Genomic DNA, 22,433 nt, shown 5'->3' with positions numbered 1-22,433 from the left:
TTATTTTGTTTTATTGTTTGAATTATACAATATTTCACTTTTTACGAATTTGACGATTAGGACCTCCTTACCTGACGCACACAATGTTAAAATAATGGAACTCCACGTGTTCAGGTAGGAATAAAACTTCATTCACATGACAATGATGAGAAAATAAAAAATATTTCATATTTCATATAACAAAATACAAAAGAAATAGTGAGTGAGTGATGTCATCAGTTCTTTATTTGCTTACCGACCGAGATGTGCATATAGGCCTAACTGATTTGTAAAATGAAGCGAAACTTTAAAATGTCATAACTTTCTTATTACATCCGATTTTGATCAAATATTCAGTGTTATGTTTGTTGAATTTTTTCTCTTTTTATTCAAATCAAGTTTTTGTTGGGGTGGACTTGTCCTTTAAGTTTTCGTTCTTCTTGCACTTACTTTCTTCTGTAATAATATGCACATTACTTTCTAAGCAATCTTCAAGGCTCACTCACTACGCTCGCTTACATACCCCTTGAACGACGTTTTAGATACTATTCTGCCTTTAGCTGCTAAAGATCTAATTTCCATAGCAATAGCCATCTGGAAAAAAAAATCGAGAGAGGCCTTATCTGTTAACACGATATTAAATTCAGAAATGGTAGTATTATTGTTCACGGAGCCCCATATGCGTGTGATAAATACTGTAAACTACACATTACTTGAAATATGGTTTGGACAACATAATTCTGTCCTTTGATGTAGTAATAATTGAAAACTGTTTCACTCGCCTAGTTCCCACATTGATTTATATCATTTACGCCATCAAATAAATAAAGGCACAATCTATCTGGGTCGAGGGGGGGGAAGGAAACTTTCCATCTCCTGCGATCAAACGAAGTCGGGAAACTCTTTCATGAAATTTGTAGACGTGTTTCGTAAACAATAAAATCTTGCTAGAAGTCAGTGCTAACAATAATGGAACCCCGCCTTGACCCCCTGACCCATGGTCTGCACGCTTTATGGTAGGTCTAGTATTAATAGCTCTATGGTCTGAGGCATTTATACTTTCTGGCAGGAGACGATTTTTTTACATGCTATACATGCATGGAGGGAAGGAGAGGGGGTGCAAATGGAGCTTCAAAGCTTACCACTTAATATTATACATCTCTTTCGGAACATAGCCCCTTGATTGTTATACCAGTGAGAAGAAAACAAAATAAAAAGAAAGTTGCATAACATACGAGAGAGGCAAAATAATTTTTCTATTAAAAAATACTCCCTGCTAACATAAATAATTGTTTATAGCCTAAATGATTCGTAAAAAATATTTTTAGCCAACACGCCAAATTTAGACTCTAAAATATACTATTTTAGAGTATATATTTTGCTTTAGAATTCAAGGATGAGACCCCCCCCCCCCCCCACTTCGGATCGTCGGGTGTGCCAAAAATGTGGCAGCCAAAAGGCATATGCAGCGTGCAACGATCTTTGGTCGATATCATGGTGCGTGTGCTTATCTGATTTATTTTTACATGAGTCATGGCAGGCATAACTTTAACATAGGGGCAATGATTTTCTTTTCTTCAGCTGATTTTGTTTTCTGTTATGTTGTCAATTACAGCTGAGATTCCGAAAAAAATATACGGTAATCAAATGTAGACCGTGAGTGTAACCCCGGGGAGTGTAACCCATCAGTATGTCAGTGATCTTATAAATTTGCAAGGAATCCTGTCCTCCTAGCGCCGAACAGTATTGGATTAAACGAAATAATTAGAAGTACAGCAATCACACCACATTGGTTTGCATAGCTTAATACAGTTAGCATTTAAAAACAATCAACAGGAACCATGATCGTAATATTAAGGCTGTGTGAAACATTTTAAGCCAGAATACTATATTTCCTACGTTTTTCAGTTTCATTTTTCATCACAGCTATAAACGTTGTATCGATATTTTTTGTTGCTTCCCAAACTTTCTGTTGGCCAAGAATTATTCATTATCGTCACAGTTATTATCATTGTGTTGTTGAATAACTATCATTGTTTTCTCGTACAAGATATATTATTCCAGAGGTCTTTTTTAATTTACTTAATCTACTGATGGGTTACTTTTCTGTACATTGTTAATCCATAGATCTGTAATTAAACTTTTATAAAGGTGCACCCCCGCACGGACCTCAACATTTCTTAACTACAAAATATGAAGACTGGATTCCCCTTAAGCCCGCGGTGCAAAACGATTCGTAGCGATCCGAAAAGCAAATAAATTGTAATAACATTTGATGCAAATTTTATTAACATTACATCCAATAAAATCTTAGCGTTCAAAGTAGTGGTAATGAAATCGAAATTCTATCTTGTTCGAGCCTTTGTGTACGAGAACAAATTTATTTTGATAATGAAATTCATCCCTATAACCTCTAAATTATTGATTGTCCTACATAGTAAAAAAAATATATACAATGCTGTTTACTATACGAACCTTTGTGTAAAATGATTAAACAAGGGTTAGTGTTTTACTCTTAAGCAACAAAGTTTAATTTTCAATATCTTATCTTCAATAAATTAAACAGGATTGTTTAAATGGTTAAACAAATACTGCAAGGTTCATATAGTAAACAGCGTTGCATAAAGTCTTAAAACATACCCTTGTTTACTTTTGATAAATTTTCAATTTGATAATGTTCTAATAGCGTCCCTTTTCCTTTTGCACAAGTTTTCCTACTACATGTATAAAGATTCTGGAAACACACATTTTAAATTACTAAATATTATATCGAGCCTCGAGGAAAACGAGGCTGTTGCTAAAATCAAATGATAAGCTATGTACATTAGTTTCATGTCAAAGCTTTGTGAGTGCAGTGAGTGCCATTTCGGGAAAAAAATGTGCCCTTAACCCTCCCCCTTTTCAACTTCGCTCCACCACCCCTGGAATTCTGTGAGCTCTTATTAAGCCATACGGGCCAAATATGACTTTCCTTGTCTGATGACAGTTCACCGTTGATTTCCTTCAATTTAAAGGTACACATATGCAAAATGTTAGGAAAAATACTGTCCACACAAAAATTGATTTGAAATTTTTATCCAACTCTGGGTAGTTTTCAAACAAAGCACACATTATTGGTTTAAAACTACCCCAGAATTTGATAAAGTTTTAACCAATTGTTGTGTGGACTGTATGTTGCCAAACAGTTTTGAGAGTGGGTTTTACAACACTTCTCAAACGCATGGTTTGACCGATGTAGATTACTGAAATTAAATTGTTAAATGCTGTAATTTGAATTAAATCATCTTGATCCATATCCCGTTATTGTATACCAATGCAGATTTTCTCTTGAATATGATCGACTGTATTTTGTTTAAATAATAATAATAACACATTGATATAAAGTCATTTTATATATACTATTTAATTTGTATTCAACTTTGATCCTGCCTCATTTAAACTATGGTATAACAGCATGGGGGAATTGTGCTGACTGCCTCCTGAACAGAATTTTACTTTTGCAGAAAAAGGCTATTCGTATTATTTGTCATGCTGATTTTCGTTCACACACTGACGAACTTTTCTATAAATATAATATTTTAAAGATTGGTGACTTGTATACAATCTCGGAAAACTCATGTATAGTTTAGATAAAAATGAACTTCCAAATATTTTTTATTCCATGTTTACTAAAAATGTCGATATTCATCATTATCCTACTAGGTCTGCCGGGCTCTTTCATCCACCAAGAGCTAGAACAATCCTCTTGAATAAAACATTTATTTTTACAGGTATCAAACTATGGAACTCCTTATAGAATCATTACGTAACAAACCAACACATTTAAGTTTCGGTCGAGGGTTGAAGAAAATTTTATCCTTCAGTATAAACCCCAGAACTCAAACATTTCTGTGTAAGCAGCTACCACCTCTTTTGTTCTTCTCTTCTTCCCTTCTTATTTTCTTCCTTCTTATCTTTCTCCCTCTCCTCTCACATTTCTTTTTTCTCTCTCTCTTCCCTGTCATCTTTATGTCTAGTTCTATTGCTTTTATAATCTTTCTGTCCGTCTATGTTTTGTAGTGTGTTTTGTTATGTTTCTTTTCCTTTTTTTGCTGTCTTGTCCTGTTCTGTTTTGTTTTTGTTTGTGTGTGTGTGTGCCATTTTGTTTCTTTTCCTTTTTTTTTGCTGTCTTGTCCTGTTCTGTTTTGTTTTTTGTTTGTGTGTGTGCCGTTTTTGTTTTTGTCTTTGTTTTGTTTTTAGTATTCGTCCTCTCTTGTCCAAGTGATTGTCTGTTCAAACACTCCTGAACTTAGTTTTTTTTATTTATACAGCAGGGGCACGATATAACATTTTTTTCTGTTAATTGTAACTTATTTAGTAAACATAAAAAGCTTGACCCCACTGTAGTTTTTTAATTTACGAATTTCATTTATTCATTGTAGTACACAACTTTTTACATTTACGAATTGAATTTCATCCATCATATTATATTCTTTAACTTATTATATGCAGTACCATTTAACTATTTATTGCAGGGAACCCATACTAACAAGCTTTGCTTTCCAGTGGGTTCCCTTTTTTCATTTCTGTATATGATATTTTTGTGTTATGCTTTACATTGTAACTTTTGTTAAATTTGGAATGAAAAAGAATAAATGCAATCAATCAATCATTTTTCGGTGCTCTTCCCACCAATTATTACCACTGCAACTTGGCTGTTATAGAGCTGTGGGATAACTTTGTATTCTTGATATTAAACAGATCATACTGGTGGAATTTTTTTAAAAATATATCTTACCAACCACCAACAAATACAAATTTCACAAATACAAATTCAATTTAAAAGGCTTCGGTTCATAAATAACTCCATCTGTATGGTGATGTGTTGTTCTAATAGGGAATACACGACTATGTTTGTGTTCTCTTTAATCCGTTTCAATTATGCAAATTAACTTTTAATGGATGTCATGTAAATTGTATAATATCCAGTTATCTCTATAATTCATATAAACAATCTTCACTTGATTTTTCTGTAAAATGTGCAAAGAATTCTAAATCATGTCAAGCCTGGCAATTCCAGCCTGCTGCTTCTACGGCTACGCCTGACACATCCCGCCTTGAGTTCCGGGGGAATTACAGTCCGGGTCGGGCATCATTCCTGCTGGATATTTTGAAAGATTTTATGCCATACGTAATATTTATGTTTTCTCCTTGTTTTCGATAAGATCCGTATAATTGTCCCGTTAACAATATAATCAAATGTCATTTCAACAGAGTTTTCGTTAAATTTGCTCCTCTGAAATTACATGCAACATGTTTGGGCCTATAAAATGAGGTCATTTTGAAAGCTGTAAAGAAAATCAACCTTTCTCCAGCTTCTTAATCAAAGCACTCGCTATTCGATAAAAAGAAATTTTACAAGGCTGATTTTTTTTATGCTGACTAATTAGACATATCAATAATTTATTTCATTATTTGCATGATTTTATTTGCATTTGATGATTTTTAAACAAATATTTCTGTTTTGAAATTTTACGCCCTCTATGGTTGAACATTGATTCAGTATGAATATTATAGAATTATTGTAACAGTTTTCTTTCTTAAAATAGTTTAAAAGTAACATGATTTTATACCATAATACAATGATATTATAGTGCATTCCTTTCCCATCTTTTTAAGACTGGATTCAATGTATAAAAACTTCTGAAATATGGTCATTTTGTGATGTTTGAAGTCAAAAGGCCTACTTTTTTCCATTACATTATGCATGTACTGGTAAAAGGGCGAATGGGATGTTTTTCCTTGTCTGATTATACTTCACTGTTGCTTTCTTTAAATTTACAGGTTCACACATGTACTGTAGTATAAACTTCTCAAACACACCCATGCATCAAACCAAAGTTTGACAGACTTCCCAAATGAAATTGTAAAATGCTATCATTATTTTGAATAAAAGTTAATAATCTTGATCCATATCCCCGTTATGGCATCGACCAGATCTTCTTTTGAATAGGACTGTATTTTTTATAATAATAACTAAAAATACACTCTTAAACTGTTGGGTAACAAACTGTCCACACAACAATTATTAAAAAAATCAAATTCTGGGTAATTTTCAACCAGTACTGTAGTTTCACCCAAAGCACACATTATTGGTTTAAAACTACACAAAATTGAAATTTTTTTTAAACCAATTATCGTTGTGTGGACAGCATGTTGCCAAACATTCTAGGAGTGTGGGAAACATTCTAAATATCATATATTGCCAACCACCAACAATGTTTGACAACTGTTCGCTATTCAGGAACACCTTTCACAAATACAAATTTAATTTAAAAGGCTTTGGTTCATTTAAAATAACTCCATCTGTATGACTGAATCTCTGATATATCGAGATCTTACATCAATACATTTATATATTATATACATTATATAGACATCTGTTTTATTTCTTAGATAGCCCTTAGCCTACACTTTGAGAACCACCTAAATGGAAGGGTCACGGTGATGTGTTGTTCTGATAGGGAATTACACGACTATGTTTGTGTTCTCTTGAATCTGTTTCAATGAATATGCAAATTAACTTTTAATGGATGTCATGTAAATTGTATAATATCCAGTTATCTCTATAATTCATATAAACAATCTTCACTTGATTTTTCTGTAAAATGTGCAAAGAATTCTAAATCATGTCAAGCCTGGCAATTCCAGCCTGCTGCTTCTACGGCTACGCCTGACACATCCCGCCTTGAGTTCCGGGGGATTACAGTCCGGGTCGGGCATCATTCCTGCTGGATATTTGAAAGATTTTATGCCATACGTAATATTTATGTTTTCTCCTTGTTTTCGATAAGATCCGTATGATTGTCCCGTTTAACAATATAATCAAATGTCATTTCAACAGGGTTTTCGTTAAATTTGCTCCTCTGAAATTACATGCAACATATCCAGGCCTGTATGAAAATGAGGTTATTTGAAAGCTGTAAGAAAATTAACCTTTCTCCAGCTTCTATAACAAAGTATTCGCTATTCGATAAAAACAAATCGTGCAAGGTTGATTTGTTATTCTTATTGATTAGACAAATCAATAAATTATTTCATAATTTGTATGATTTTATTTGCATTTACTGATTTTTAAACAAATATGTCTGTTTTGAAATTTTACACATTCTATGGTTAAACATTGATTCAGTATGAATAAAATTGAAAGTAATATGCCTTTGTATTCCTTTTCCATCTTTTTAAGACCGAATACAATATATAAGAACTTCTGAAATATGGTCATTTTGTGATGTTTGAAGTCAAAGGCCTATACATTTTTCATTATAATTATGCATGTACTGGTAAAAGAGCGAATATGATGTTTTTCCTTGTCTAATTATACTTCACTAGTGCCTTCGTTCAATTTACAAGTTCACACATGTATATACACTTCTCAAACACGTAAAATGCATGCATTCAATCCAAAGTTTGACAGACTTCCCAAATGAAATTGTAAATTGCTATAATTTGAATAAAAGTTAATAATCTTGATCCATATCCCCATTATACAGCAGTATCAACCATATCTTCTTTTGAATAAGACTGTATTTTTTGTAATAATAACTAAAAATACGCTCGTAAAATGTTGGGTAACAAACTGTCCACACAATTGGCCAACAATAGTTTTCAACCGGTACTGTAGTTTTCACCCCAAAACTACACAATATTTAATACAGTTTTAACCAATTGTTGTGTTGCCAAACATTTTAGGAGTGTGGGAAACATTCTAGAATAACATGTCTTGCCAACCACCAACAATGTTTGCCGACTGTTTGCTATTCAGGCCCACCTTTCGCAAATTTGAATTCATTTAAAAGGCTTTCCGTTCAATTGAAATAACACCATCTGTATGACTGAATCTCTGAATTTATCGAGATCTGCACATCCATCTCCTGTCTGTTTTGAATATCACTGAAGTTTTTTAACCAAGTTATATAGAGGTTATTTCCAAGCCTCGCCTACACTCTAAATTACAGGGATTTAAAATAAGTCCACATGGACTGTAGTTAGGGACCAATCGAATTCCGGATTTAGTTTGAATCCTTAAGATTCATTTCTAAATCTCGAAAGATTTAAATTTAAATCATTTGAGATTTAAATTTAAGTCTTTGTGATTAAAACTAAGTCCAAAAATCGATTGGTCCCTAACTACAGTCCATCTGGACTTAATATTTTAAATCCCTGTAATTTAGAGTGTACATGGAAAAGTAAAAGTCCCGCATCTAGCTTGCAGCATGTATATGCCTTTCATAATCATGTTGAGCTCTTTTTTCTTCGTACTCGAGTTATATAAAGAATATCAAAACTAGAGCAGGTTAAAGTTTCAGAAAAAGTTCTAAAATTCAGAGCTTCAACGCCATTCGCGGGAAGGAGTATTTGCTCCCTTTGCACATTTTACAGACAGATCAAGTGAATATTATTTATATGAATCACTGAGATATAAACTGGATAGTATACAATTTGCATAACATCCATTAAAAGTTAATTTGCGTATTTGAAACGGATTAAAGAAAAAAATGAACACAGTCGTTCACCCAAAGCACACATTATTGGTTTAAAACTACACAAAATTGAAAAAAAAGTTTTAACCAGTTATTGTTGTGTGGACAGCATGTTGCCAAACATTTTAGGATTGTGGGAAACATTCTATATATCATATCTTGCCAACCACCAACAATGTTTGACAACTGTTTGCTATTCAGGCCCACCTTTCACAAATGTGAATTCATTTAAAAGGCTTTCGGTTCAATAATTAAAATAACTCCATCTGCATGATCTGTATATCACTGAATCTCTGAATTTATCGAGATCTTACATTTGAGAAACCCTATACGTTTGGAAGTGTGTCACGGTGATTGTTCTGATAGGGAATTACACGACTTTGATTGTTTCCTATTTTAATCCGTTTCAAATATGCAAATTAACTTTTAATGGATGTCATGCAAATTGCATAATATCCAGTTATCTCTGTAATTCATGTAGATAATCTTCACTTGATCTGTCTGTAAAATGTGCAATGGGAGCAAATACTCCTTCCCGCGAATGGCGTTGAAGCTCTGAATTTTAGAACTTTCTCTGAAACTCTAACCTGCTCTATAGTTTTGATATTTTTATAAATTTATAACTCGATTACGAAGAAAAAAAGAGCTCAACATAATAATGAACGGCATGATGCAAGCTAGATGCTGGACTTTTACTTTTCCATGCAGGCGAGGCATGGAAACCTCTGTAACTATAATTAAAACACTATTCAAAACAGACAGGAGATGGATGTGCAGCGATATAAAAAGTTTCATCACATATACATTTTCATGTAGCATGACACGAATTAAATGCCTCCGCCCCTGTGAGCAGATACTTTGCTCAAAAATTGCTTGCTGAAAAGCGGAAGAAATAGTATTTTGGAACTCGGGGAGTGACGGAAGTGTTAATCCGCTCCGAACAGAAGAGCCGAAATTTTGTGTATTTATGTGCAATGAAAAAAATACTTTTCATACCCTTACATCGTGTATACTTTACAATTTCTGGCAAGATAGGGGAAAACTGAGTAGAAAAAAGGTGTGGGAACTAATGGAAACCAAAATTTATATGGAGAGAGAGAAGAACGTCTGGAATATAGTCTTATTCTTTGGACAGAAAGAAAAAAACACAAAGCCATATAGAGGACTGTGTATTAAACGTTTGTTCTATCATGTGCAAAGGGACCGTGTTCATTATTAGCTGCCATGGCATTTGAAGCTTCATATCCCAGAGCAACAAATAGACAAGGTTCTTATTCCCCGGTCTTATTCGCGTTTCACTGTTCATTTGAAATCATGATCATGTTCACAACTTTTACTATACATGGTGATCGGTCCAAACACACCCATCTTTCGAGACGGTGGCACCTTAGTCTACATGCAGACCCACATCTGCACCTCAGCTGATTCAACGAGTCTGCACAGCAGACTAGGTCTACTGAGGCTGCAGAAGATGGATGAGGCTGCAGAAGATGGATGAAATGGCTCGCTTCGCTCGCCCTTTCAGGCTGGTTTGCTTCGCAAACCAGTAGCAGATCCCACCTCACGAGCCATTCAGAGTCTGCATAGCAGACTAGTGGCACCTTTGTTTTCCCTCTGAAGTACCCATAAAAAGGCTAAGGGTTAAGGTCGAGAATAGTTTACCTACATCATGGACCCTACCACGTAATAGGTCCATGATGTGACCATAGAGCAATACATTGGGAACAACTTAAAGGTCTAGTCCACCTAAAAAATAGTGTAATTTGAATCAAAGAAAAATCAGACAAGAATAATGCTGACAATTACATCAAAATCGGATGTAGAATGAGAAAGTGGGGACATTTTAAAGTTTCGTTTATTTTTCACAAAATATAGTTATAGGGCCTATGCACAATTTAGTCACATGCAAATGACAAAATCGATGATGTCCCTCACCCTCACTCACCACTTCTATTGTGTTTTATTGTTTGAAATCTACAATATTTCAATCTTTACAGATTTGACAATAGCTCTATGCTGTGACTAACAATTATTTACCATGTCATTACCGAGTCATAAAAGGTTTATTGTTTGAACATGTTTCTTAATAAGAATAAACAAATCAATCACTCATTTCATCATTTCGATAATTTTATTTCCATTTATTGAAAGACGTTCAAGTGCTAATTGATGCCTCTCCATAGCCATAAGACACAATATGAACAGGCGCGATTCTAGACGAAAGTGTTTTTTTTATTTTGGTGGGGGGGGGGGGGGGCGCTTAGTTGGGAAAATTTTGACGTTGGTTTACTCATTACACTGAAAATGACCTATTGCTGCTAGCCTTATACTGACCAAGAAGCTGTACACCCCCTCCTTAATATTAAAATATTGTAATATGCGAGGGAGCGTAGCGACCGACAGACGAAAAAAAAATCAAACTTTCAAAATGCTTGAGAACACCCTAATGGGTGTTAGGGCATTTAACGATAGGGGGGGGGGGCTGGGATTCATGGGACTGGTACGTTCAGGATTTTTTTTAAGAGCGATATTCTCATATTTTAGAGCCCTTAAATGCAAAAAAATGTATTATACAGAATAAAGCAAGATATTGGGTTTTAATGTCAATGACACCCTTTTATTACGAGGGAATGTGGTGACCAGGTAGAAAACCTTAAGTGAATTAATTGCATTTGGAGCACTTTATGAACATCCGAATACATCTGCAACATCGTTAAGTTACTTAATTACTTAATTGATACTCAGCGTGTACATGTATACAGGCTGCAAATGAATGCACCCCAATAATCACTGCCTTGTATACATAAGTCAACACGATCGAGTATTGTAGAAAATAGAATCAAATCATTCTACATGTTATGATGTTGCTTCTATCAGGAGACCGCGACGTTTGTAGAACGAGCTGACAAAGGTGTGAACATATAGGTATATTACAGGCAAAAATAAGTATGTCCCACTGTTTTTTCGCATGTTCTTATAATAACAAACCATGGTTTTTCATTTGCTTTCCTCGGATGAATAAAAGTTTTGGCATTGAAGATTATAGCTCTTTATTTTCAATTATAGTCTCAAGCCAATTGCCAACTCGTCTATCATAATTATGATTTACCATCAGCCTTTCCACTATCCACATGGTCTAATTGCCAATGTATCCACTCACCATATTAACCAGTTGGTTAAAAAGCCTGTAGTATTTTCAAAATCTTATCGCTTTCCATTTCTCAAATTTGCCCATCATCTTCGAGAGGACATCACCCTTGGATACAGGTTACCTCCACTCCTTAGCAATAAACATGCCAACAAGTGGTGACTCTCAAACACCGCACACTCACCTGTGACTCATAAATTCTCTGAATTGGTACCCCTCTCTCTCTCTCTCTCTCTTTGTTTACATTCTCCATCTCATTTGGGATGAAAAGTATTCCATGTACATGTACTTTCTTTTCTGGCACACTTCTCAAGGTTTCCTACTTTCGTAAACACGTGTTTTGAGAACGTCGTCAAATTACTTTAACCCCAGGCTTTATATTATGTGGACTTCCATCATCTCACTTGGAGCAAACTTCATCCACTTCATCTCACATACCAGTTATCGTACTACCCTTTTTCTCCGTCATTTCACTCAGAGAAAAATCCCAAATACCGCTTGTGCTAGTCAAGTTATTTTTTGGTAATCTGTGTGATCTTGTGTATATTTTATACACGTATAAATACAAATACTGGGATCGTGCAATAATAATTGGACACATTGAAGAATTGTCTGTCGGATTTCTCTACACGACGCATAAAGTCGGTAAGTGGAGATTGGCTTCCATTTCCGCTTCAAGCCAATTACTCCATATAGCACTTGGACTAAATAGTTATCGGCTTGGCCTTTAAAAGTCAAGGACACTTTCCCCTCAGTACACCGTTATTCAAAAGCAGAACTGAACCAAAGAAATATCAAGATTGCTTTCGTGATTCCGACCATGTTCCAACCACATACATTAAAAATTGTGCCACGCCCATCCACACCCTTTCGATCGGTCACTCTGCCAGCAGCCACTGCCCTGCAAATATGGTCAGTCCAGCATTCAGTGACTACTAAGTACTGAAGCTAATGAAATATGGAGATAATACCAACCACGTTCCGCCAAAAGAGGCAAAAACAGTGCAATGCCCTGCCAAAGGAAAACTTATCCGGCACGGTAAGTGGATCAGTTATCATATTTTATGTTTGGGTGTGCGTATGGGTGTATGTGCGCGGGTGGTATGCCTTTAAAAGAAAACTTGCAAATTAACTACAAATAACAAAGCAGGAACTAGGGACATGTACATAATGGTGTAAAAAGACATAAAATATTGGAGAAGTGGATGATTGTAACAGAGTAGTTCTCCCGGAGACGCTACACATAAATTGTTATATTCCTTTACTGGCATACCTTGGGTTGCGGCATTGAAGGGGGGGGGGGGGACCGGCAAAAATTCCAGGTATTTACTTTGACTGACCTATTAAGTGCCATTGAACGGATATGTATCTCACTCATCAAATAATGCGAGCGTGATGCGCAATCTCAAGTTTTGATATTCAGACCTAAAAAGGGACATTACAGCAATTTTTGTAATCACGATACGTACCTGTTTAGCTAAACAAATAATGCAAGCGCGAAGCGCGACCTGACATTTTCGTGTATGACCCCAAACAGAGACATTTGAGGAATACAGTTTAGGAATCCATTAAGAATATATAGGCCTACTGTATATCTAACCATAGCCATCTTATGCGAGTGCCAAGACCAAAAAAGGAAAGAGATAAGGGTGAAGTATGATATTTTATTTTCTGAATATTATGTCAAAATCTATCACAAAATTTGATCTTTTTTGTTTGCTCGCTTTGCTCCATCGCAACTTTTTTTAAAGATAATTTCTTTCCGATATGCCATATCCTGACCCCCTCAAAAATTTTGCCTCATTAAAGGGGAAGTTCACCCTGAAGAAAACTTTGTTGTAAAAATAGTAAAAAATATTGGTGAAGGTTTGAGGAAAATCCGTTAAAGAGTATAAGAAAGTTATTAGATTTCACAATTTTGGATTTGTGACGTCATAAACGAGCAGCTGCCCCATGTGTTATATAATATAAAATGTATGAATTTCAAATTTTGTATGGTTCATGATGACTTAATTTTGTTTTCTTTTCATGATCGGGTGTGAAATGATTTGTCTATTGATATACAAAAGTTACAGTGAAAACCATTTTCAATTTTCTGAGAAAATGGCATTTCATTGATTTTTTACCATTCGCTATGTAGGAATGCTGCTCGCATATGACGTCACAAATCAAATAATTGAAATTCTAATAACTTTTTAATTATTTGATGATTTTTTCTCAAACCTTCGGCAATATTTTTTATCATTTTTTCTGCTATTTTTACAATAAACTTTTTGTCAGGGTGAACTTCCCCTTTAAACCACTGCCCGTTCATACCATGATATGACTGGTAAATTTTTGCCCCCCCCCCCCCCTCCACCAGCAACGACGCCTGTTACGCCCCTGCACACAATGACCTAAATAGTTTGCAGGCACAGACCCTGATTGAAACTTTGATCAACAGGTGTGTCTCCACGCAAAGACTAGCAAATACAAAACTTTCTGTTTCACACAAGGCATATAGGCTGCAAGTCAGACCCTTTACTCGAGTAAGGGTTTGCACAGCAGACTATGTCGTAAAGGGCTTACACGTGATGAGATTTATCTTTACCTGTTTTTTTTTGTGTAGAATCTGATGTAAAGTGGGCATGTTGAAGGTCGCACGCGCCCGATGATGTCGCTAATCACGGACCCTACTAGTATTTCAGGGGAATCCAACCCAAATACAAACGGTTTTGACTTTAAGAAAAAGAAAAATCAGACAAGTTGAAAGGGGAAAGTTGAATAGCGGACAAAGTGCTTCTCTAACTCCTTGACACCATTCTGTTTTATTTATTTTGCCCTTTCTACCACGACATTTTATGATCAACGCTGGATTCCCCTGTCCATATTCAGGGGGGGGGGGGGATATAGTCCCTCCATACTTACAAATGTTGGTGTATATGTAATAAACACACTCACACAAATCACACACTCAAATGGACCCCGCCCCCACATACAAATTATTTGACCCTGGGATTTGACCTATATTCATCGTCAGTTCTACTCAAATCTCATCGCGTAATATTCGTAATATTAGTGCAACATAATGTTGAATTATTAATTTTTACCATGGATCCTATAGAACCATGATTTTACAAAAAGAAACCTCTGCAGATTATAAGTATGTTTAATTTTAGACATTCCCTAGACAGTCTCTTTTATTCAAACATCCTTTATCGATCGAATCTTGCCATATATACTCGGGTATAACCACCAAGAATTACCCTACTTCAAGGAATGGTCCGGGCTGAAAATATTTATATCTAACTAAATAAAGTGAAATTTTCAGTGCAATATGCTGAATATTTCATCAAAATCGGATAACAAATAACGAAGTTATTGAATTTTGAAGTTTATCAATATTTTGTGAAAACAGTTATATGCACATCGTCATTGGGTGGCCGATGATGTCACATCCCCACATTCCCTTTTCCTTGTGTTATTACATGAGATCATAAGTGTTTCATTTTTCCATGCATGTGTAAATGATGCATGTCTCTCATTTATGATAAAATAAGTTGCGGCAGTAAATAACTACATGTAATGAATTTAATCGGTTGTCCATCCAATTGTTTTAGTTCATGTTAGAAAATTTTTGAATAAACCTAATTTCATATAATAAAATTCAAAAGAAGAAGTGGGGATATGACATCATCAGCTTACCGAATGTTATAAAGACATGCCTAGAACTGTTTCACTGGAATAATGCAAATCTTTAAAATTCAATAACTTCGTTATTGTTATCCGATTTTGATGAAATTTTCAGCATTTTGCTTTGTGAATTTTACTTTATTTTTCAAGATATAAATATCTCCAGTCTGGATCATCCCTTTAACAATTTATTTTGAGAAAAAGTGTCGCCTGCCTGCAAAGAACTCTTACAACATTTACGTAGGACCCGTTTATACTCACTACGCCCCAATGCTTCCTGTCAATAGAACTAGCTTGTAGCTTGATCGTGCCCCCTTGATTAGATGCCTCCATTATTGTTGTTTCCTTCTTCTGTTGTATCATTTTCTCTCTTTTATTGAAGCCCCACCCCATTTATCCATGGCCATCTGCTAAAAAATTTCGTCCGTTTTATATTTGCGTTCATTTTGAGTGTTATAAGCCTCTCGCTCCTTTGCTGTTGATCTCATTTTAAACGCATTCATTCAATATGTCATATATGCCTAATTTCAGAATTGTTTATAGTTTATCTTATGAAAATGTCGATATGAGATTATTGTATTGAGTTTGCTTTGCTATAACACGATGATTTGCATCTGTACGCTCATTAACTTTGTTGACTTTGTTGACTTTGTTTAAAATTGAAAATAAAACGAATAGGTGAAAACTGGGAGTAATAATTCTTTAGGGTGTTGTCTGAGCTATAAATGTTTCCTTTATTTTTTTTTATTCGCTGCGAATAATGATTGTTCAGCCACAGATGCGATGAATGCATGCAGTATGTACTTTACAAAGCAAAAATATACTTGGGTATACTTTGTATTTTTTTTTTGCATCTATTTTTTCAATTTACAAGAACTGAAGAAAAATCAACTGTAACTTTTAACCCTTTCTACAGGGATCTGTGGAAAATAGCACAGAACAGTAATTGATTTAAAATGTGATAAAGTTATAATAACATTTACAAATTCATGAAATATTATTGAAGTCATGCTGTGATATGATACTATTCGAAGACAATTATGATGAAGAGTTTTCCTAGTAAATTTCAGATATGAGAACAGCCACTATCTAACAGCACAATTTTCTTTCATGTTCGACGGTGCCACAAAATTCTGGGCCTTTCAGATCCGTAGAAGTATAAAACAACACAAACGTGATACTGCCAAAGGATGCTGCAGAACACTGTCTATCAAAAGCTCTTTTCAATTTCAAACTTATTCTAATAATTTTTTTATATCGGTTTTTATGTACAGTTCACTGCATAAGCCTGCACTTTTTTTTTAATTTCATGAAAGCCTGGGACTGAGATTAAGCGCACTAGTGGCCACGATCGAGAGGGAACGGATACTCCCTGTAGGATCGTAAATCCCATCAGCGAAGTGATTTGCTTGGGCCATTCAGGGCCAAACGGCCATTAAAGTCTAGGTGTGGCCTTCGAGAGGATCATAAAAACTAACTTTTCTCTCGAAAATTTTGAGATGAAAATCCGTTAAAAATAGTTCAAAATGAGACACTTTTTCGGGAGAAGTGGCTCTCGTTTTATTGAGAGTAAAACGAGCGCAATTCCTGCTCGTGTTCATAGTGTGGGCTACGTATTTAATGAAATGCCGTATCGAGCGAGCAAACTTTGATGGGAGCGATCGGGAACTTTTGACAGAAGATACCCATTACCCCCTTGGGATAGCTGTAGATGGAGTGAATAGGTATGCTATAGTTACATCGACAAGAAATCTAATGGGGCTCTGCCTGACATGCCCCTGGGCTCATTTGGATACTTGCAGAGACGTCTCAGCAATGTCTCCGAGACATTCCGATGGCATGTTCCGTTTTTATTTTGTTTGTATTATTATTATTATTTTTACCTTTTCCAGTTTTCGCAATATTTCCGCGCGGTCTCCAACACATCCACATTAGTTGTAGGGACGTCGCGGAAAATAATCACATTTCAAACTGCTTGGAAATCTCCTGAATGTCCATGCGATGTCCCCGGGCGATGTCTCAAAGACCTCTCGGAGACGGCACTGAGACCTGGCCTTGGGCGCCGTAACGCAAAGGTTAGCGATTAATCGCTAAATGAAATGACCAATCAAGATCCTCGATTCTGATTGGCCGATTAACCATGGTAGTTACTATTGGATGATTAAGTTACTAGAAAGATTTAAGCAAAGGAGAGGCATCCTATAGGTTCGACCGGAAAATATCCATGTCCGTGACCATGTACATACAAGACATCTTAGAGACGTCTCCATCGGTGCGTTAGTTTAGCTGGTGGGTGTTCATAATGCTGTTCGTAGGTTAAGAACGACTTTAAGAACGAATGGTGATCCTTTCTTGTGGTAAATGGTACATTGAATTGGCGATGGTTTAGCGCGTAAGATGGGTTCACTAGTCGTTCTTAAAAAAAGTTGTTCTTAACTTACAAACAGCTTTGTGAAACGGTCCGCTGGCACGGTATCCACGTCACAACCGGGAAGTACTGACCCCAGGGGGGGGGGGCACTCGACCAAAAAAGTGGTGGGGGTGTGCCGCGGGCGAGACAAAAAACGGGGGCCTTGCATGGAGCGGGCTTATTGTAAAAAGGAGGGTCCTCGGAACGGGCTTCGGAACGACAAATGTTTGTGAAAACGGGGGTCCTTGGAACGGATCGCCAGCGTGTGAGTGCGTATGCATCCCTATGAAACGGTCATGCGTGCATGATGCAGCTAGCGCGGCCTCCGTCGGGTGATCTCTTCGGCCGTTTTTCACCAAAATTGCAGCTCATTGTAGCAGATCGATGCGATCGGAGCGGCGTAACGAAAAAAATGCGAAGCTTTGGAGCGGATTTCTCTCCTTATTTTCTCGATAAAAAGAATATGCTATGCCTTGGAGCGGCTTTCTTTGTTCTTTTTCTCAACAAGAGAAAAATGCTAGGCCTCGGAACTGAAATTTGAGTGCAAAAATGGGGGTCCCCTCCGCGGCACATACCCACTATGCATTATATACTGAGTGCCCACCCCCCCCCCCACCGCTTACTGACTGCGTCAGACCAAAATACGTTAAAAGACGGAAGTTGTTGCTACAATGTTTTATGTTCAACCATTTGATGGATAGAAAAACGTCAATTTAGCGCTTCACAGCGGTTGCGGGCCCACAAGCAATTGAGCAAAATGAATTTTCGGAGGATTTCCTCATCTAATTTCTATTTCTAAAAATGAAATATGGATCTTCATTTTCATAGTCATCCTCTGGTGAGATAAGGCCTAACATATTCATTTACATGAATAGATCAAAATTTAATGTTCGAATATTATTCTTTATGATATGGGGAGTGAGTGTTTTCGATGTATATATTTCCAATGATACGAAATATCAACATGTATATAATTTTATAAGCAATGCATTCACTTGTTGAGAAGCTATTCTTTTCGATAACCTATCCTGCAATATAATTAAATTATCAATGTTTATTGGAATTATCCATTTTTAAAGGAAATTGTTTTGGAAGGAACAGTTTGTTGTGAAGTCATCGGATCTGAACGGAGAGAATAAGATGATAATAGCGGAATCGAACGGTTCAGCAGCAAGTTGTATATTCTACTATCAGAGAGGAATCGGAGGTAATTACTTTATTATTAATATTATTATTGTTATATGATAATAACGATAATAGTGAATAATAACAATAATGATAATAATAATAATAATGAATGATAATAATGATAACAAAATAATAGTAATAAGGATAATAATAATAATAATAATAGTAATAATAATATTAATGATTTTGACTATATTAGATAGTAATAAACTATGATAATAACAACAACAATAATAATTAAAATAATTATGATAATAATGGTAATAACATCAGCAAAAACAACAATGCTTATTCCTTTCCTTCATCCTTTGTCTCCAGACTCTGTGATCCTGTTTACCGATTACAAGAATAACATGGTTCAATCTGTTAGGCCAGATGGAAGTGACCAAAAGGTATTGTTCCGATGGCCTGCAAGTCGCGTAAAGCACATCGCCGTCTACGACTCCACCATCTATTTCACGACCAATAATGGTGCAGGTGGCCTCGGGGAAGTCCCCCTGTCGAACTTGACAGCAGTGAGGGTCGTGGAGACTTTTCGCGTCAGAGGAAGCGATGGGTATAGGACTGACGCCACCGTGGATATCAAGGACATTCACATCTATAATATGACCATGGTGACCCAACCATCATCACAGTGGGCTAGCGTTTAAAGGACAAGTCCACCCCAACAAACAGTTGATTTGAATAAAAAGAGAAAGATCCAACAACCATAACACTGAAAATTTCATCAAAATCGGATGTAAAATAAGAAATTTATGACATTTGGGTAATGGGTAATGTATGTTGGTAATATATATGTATATACAAAGAGATATTCTTGGCAATTAGTATCCAATTGAGCAAATTTATTACCCGACTATTAGTTTATATTACCTAATTTGGACAGATCTTAACCAATAGTTGTGTAGACAGTATTGCCCAGCGATGGTTTAAAATTGGGCCTTTTCCCCAACCTTTTTAAGAGGGCACCAAAGCCCGAGGGGCGTTTCATGACAGGAATTGTCAGATCATTTTATCCAACAGTTACCATAGTAACATTGCATCTCACGATATTGACAAAAACTGTGGCACGCATACCTGTATACATTTCATTTAACTACTTTGTTAGATGTGATTGTAGTAGCTAGTATAGTCTAAAAACTTTGACACGTTAATCTGAATTAACACAAATTTCATTTTAAATGGAAATTGAACTTATAGAAACTCATTTTAATCATGTTGCATTGATATGTTTCGGACCTTTTAATAAATACACGTATTTGCACAAATTTCAATTCACAATGAGCAATGACAACATTCAGACGGACGTATCCCCGGTTCCGAATTTTCGATTTTGTGACACAATTTGTAACAAAAGTCACCCCCGGCCCCCCATCATGCACGTTATTGAAAAGCTCTAGTGTCCACTCATTCGCGATTTTAGATTCTGAGTAATCATTAACAAGATTTATTATGCATTAGGAATAATGTATGTACCATGTTTATTTTATCTGAAAACATGTGAATGTTTATTATTATGCTTTTTGCAAATAAAGAACCCTGTGGAAGGGGGAAAAAGAGAAAAAAATTGCATCTCAGCCAATCAGAATCAGTGACAGATGTCAGATCTACTTGTCGGATGAAAATGTTTCTGAAATGCTCCGCAGAGCTGGTCTTCATAGGACCTTTGACTAGCCTATTTGATATGCGCCGGGCTACAGTGGGCAAGTTACTGGTCGCGCGAAACAGACTGACGGGCGAGGGCGAAGCTCGGGCTGTGCCCTCGCTCGTCAGTAGTTTGCCCACCAGCCCGGGCCGACGCATATCGAATAGGCTAACCTTTGACCCGAGGAGGAGAAAGAGGAAGAAGAAAAAGGAGAAGGAAGAAAATGAGAAGAAAATTGCCTACAGTCTGTTTTGCTGGTATGACTTTGGCCGTGGGTGTCGATCACCGAGGGGGGGGGGGGGGGATGGGGGATATAATTATCTCCAAAATATTTCAGGTGGGGTGGCCTGTATTATCACCCCCTCCCATTACTTCAATGTCACCCACAATACTTCAGGGGCCGAGGAATGGTTTTAAAGTGGGGGGGTGCTGACCATGCAAAAATCACAATCAGATAGTCATTTCGAAGATTTTTACACGGTTTTAAGTGGGGGGGGCACCCAAAGAGGCCGGGTGAAACCATGGCTTGTCCTTTTGTCTGACCAAAATCACTTTAATTCCTTTATGCAGTCATTTTCCCCCCAAACCAGCACCCTTATTTAAAAAATATTTCCCAGGGCCTTTGGTATAAAATAATGAATATTAGTATTTTTATAAATATCATTATAAATACCACGTCAAAATCTATCAGAAAAATAGATTTTTGAATTTAAGAGATCATTTTCGCTCGCTCGCAGGTGTTTTAAAATAAATATTTTGCCCTTCACGCCTGTCAGACACTAAAGATTTTAGACTCATTACACCTATGACCCACCCTCCCCTCCCTAAACTGGAGAAAAAATCCCTTGCGAAGAACATTTTTTTTTGTCAGTCATATCCCCCAACCAAGAACACTGATCGACACCCATGGCTTTGACCGACATACTGACGATCTGATAACTACATGCAGTCCCATCAGATCATGATCCGTATCCGAAACCTCAGCCCCAAAGAAAAGAAAACACGCTGTCATATCCAGTCGTCACTTTTCTCTCTCTTTGTTTCATGTAGAACAAAATGATGATGCTTTTGAAATGCACTTAAGATATCATATATTTGACCGAAACTGAAAGAGTTGTGACGAATTACGACCATCATTCTTTATAATCAACCTCACCTCAAGTACCGGTACTAGTACCGGTACTTATCGATATACGACGAATTGAACGCAGTACTCCAGGACCCAGGCTGAAAATAATATCTTTTTCTTATTTTGTTTTAATCACAATCAATTATCATACATATATAAAAAAAAATCTTGTAAGAAATTAATTTACGCAAACGATTATTTAACACATTAAGTATACAGCCAATCCTTATTTTCACATTCTTGGAAAACAAAATTTAAAGGAATATAATAATATGATAAAATTAAAAATAAAGAATTGCATTCCTTCTTTGTTGTTTCCTCCCATTTTTCGATCGAGGAACCCGGGAATCGTAGAGAGGTTAGAAATTGATTGTAAAGATGATTTTTACGATTGCTTGTACATAATTAACAATGGAATCAACAATAAAGTAAAACAAGAACAAAAAGAAATCAACCCTCATGCGATCAAGCGCTAAGCTTTGCATTACAGGATTCTGTTCACAATGTGGATGGATTTTTTTACTTTGGGGAGGGGGATCAAAATCTACAATCATGAATAGAACTTAGAAAAAAACATTCGCCTCTTGATTAAGTCACTTTAAATTACTCGACTTGCAATGAGTACAAGCAATGCTGAAGGTACGGCGGCATAGTTTTGAAAGTGGGGGCTAAGCCATTTTTTTTTTGGGGGGGGGCTACATGAGCATGCAAAAAAAAACACACAATGACAATCAGATGGT

General features: G+C 36.1%; 1 protein-coding gene across 1 annotated transcript; it reads left to right on the top strand.

Moving 5' to 3' along the window:
- Positions 1-16,932: 16,932 nt before the first annotated feature.
- On the top strand, positions 16,933-19,639 carry LOC121420815 (low-density lipoprotein receptor-related protein 4-like). The gene is made up of 3 exons (XM_041615448.1): positions 16,933-17,045; positions 18,811-18,938; positions 19,238-19,639. The coding sequence occupies exons 1-3, from the start codon at positions 16,942-16,944 to the stop codon at positions 19,567-19,569; spliced, it is 564 nt and encodes a 187-aa protein (XP_041471382.1). The 5' UTR covers positions 16,933-16,941; the 3' UTR covers positions 19,570-19,639.
- The last annotated feature ends 2,794 nt before the right edge of the window (positions 19,640-22,433 follow it).

Source organism: Lytechinus variegatus, chromosome 8 (genome assembly GCF_018143015.1).
Source record: "Lytechinus variegatus isolate NC3 chromosome 8, Lvar_3.0, whole genome shotgun sequence".
Taxonomy (NCBI): Eukaryota; Metazoa; Echinodermata; class Echinoidea; order Temnopleuroida; family Toxopneustidae; genus Lytechinus; species Lytechinus variegatus.
Note: the sequence above shows the minus strand (reverse complement) of the source record. Positions and strands in the feature narration are given on the sequence as shown.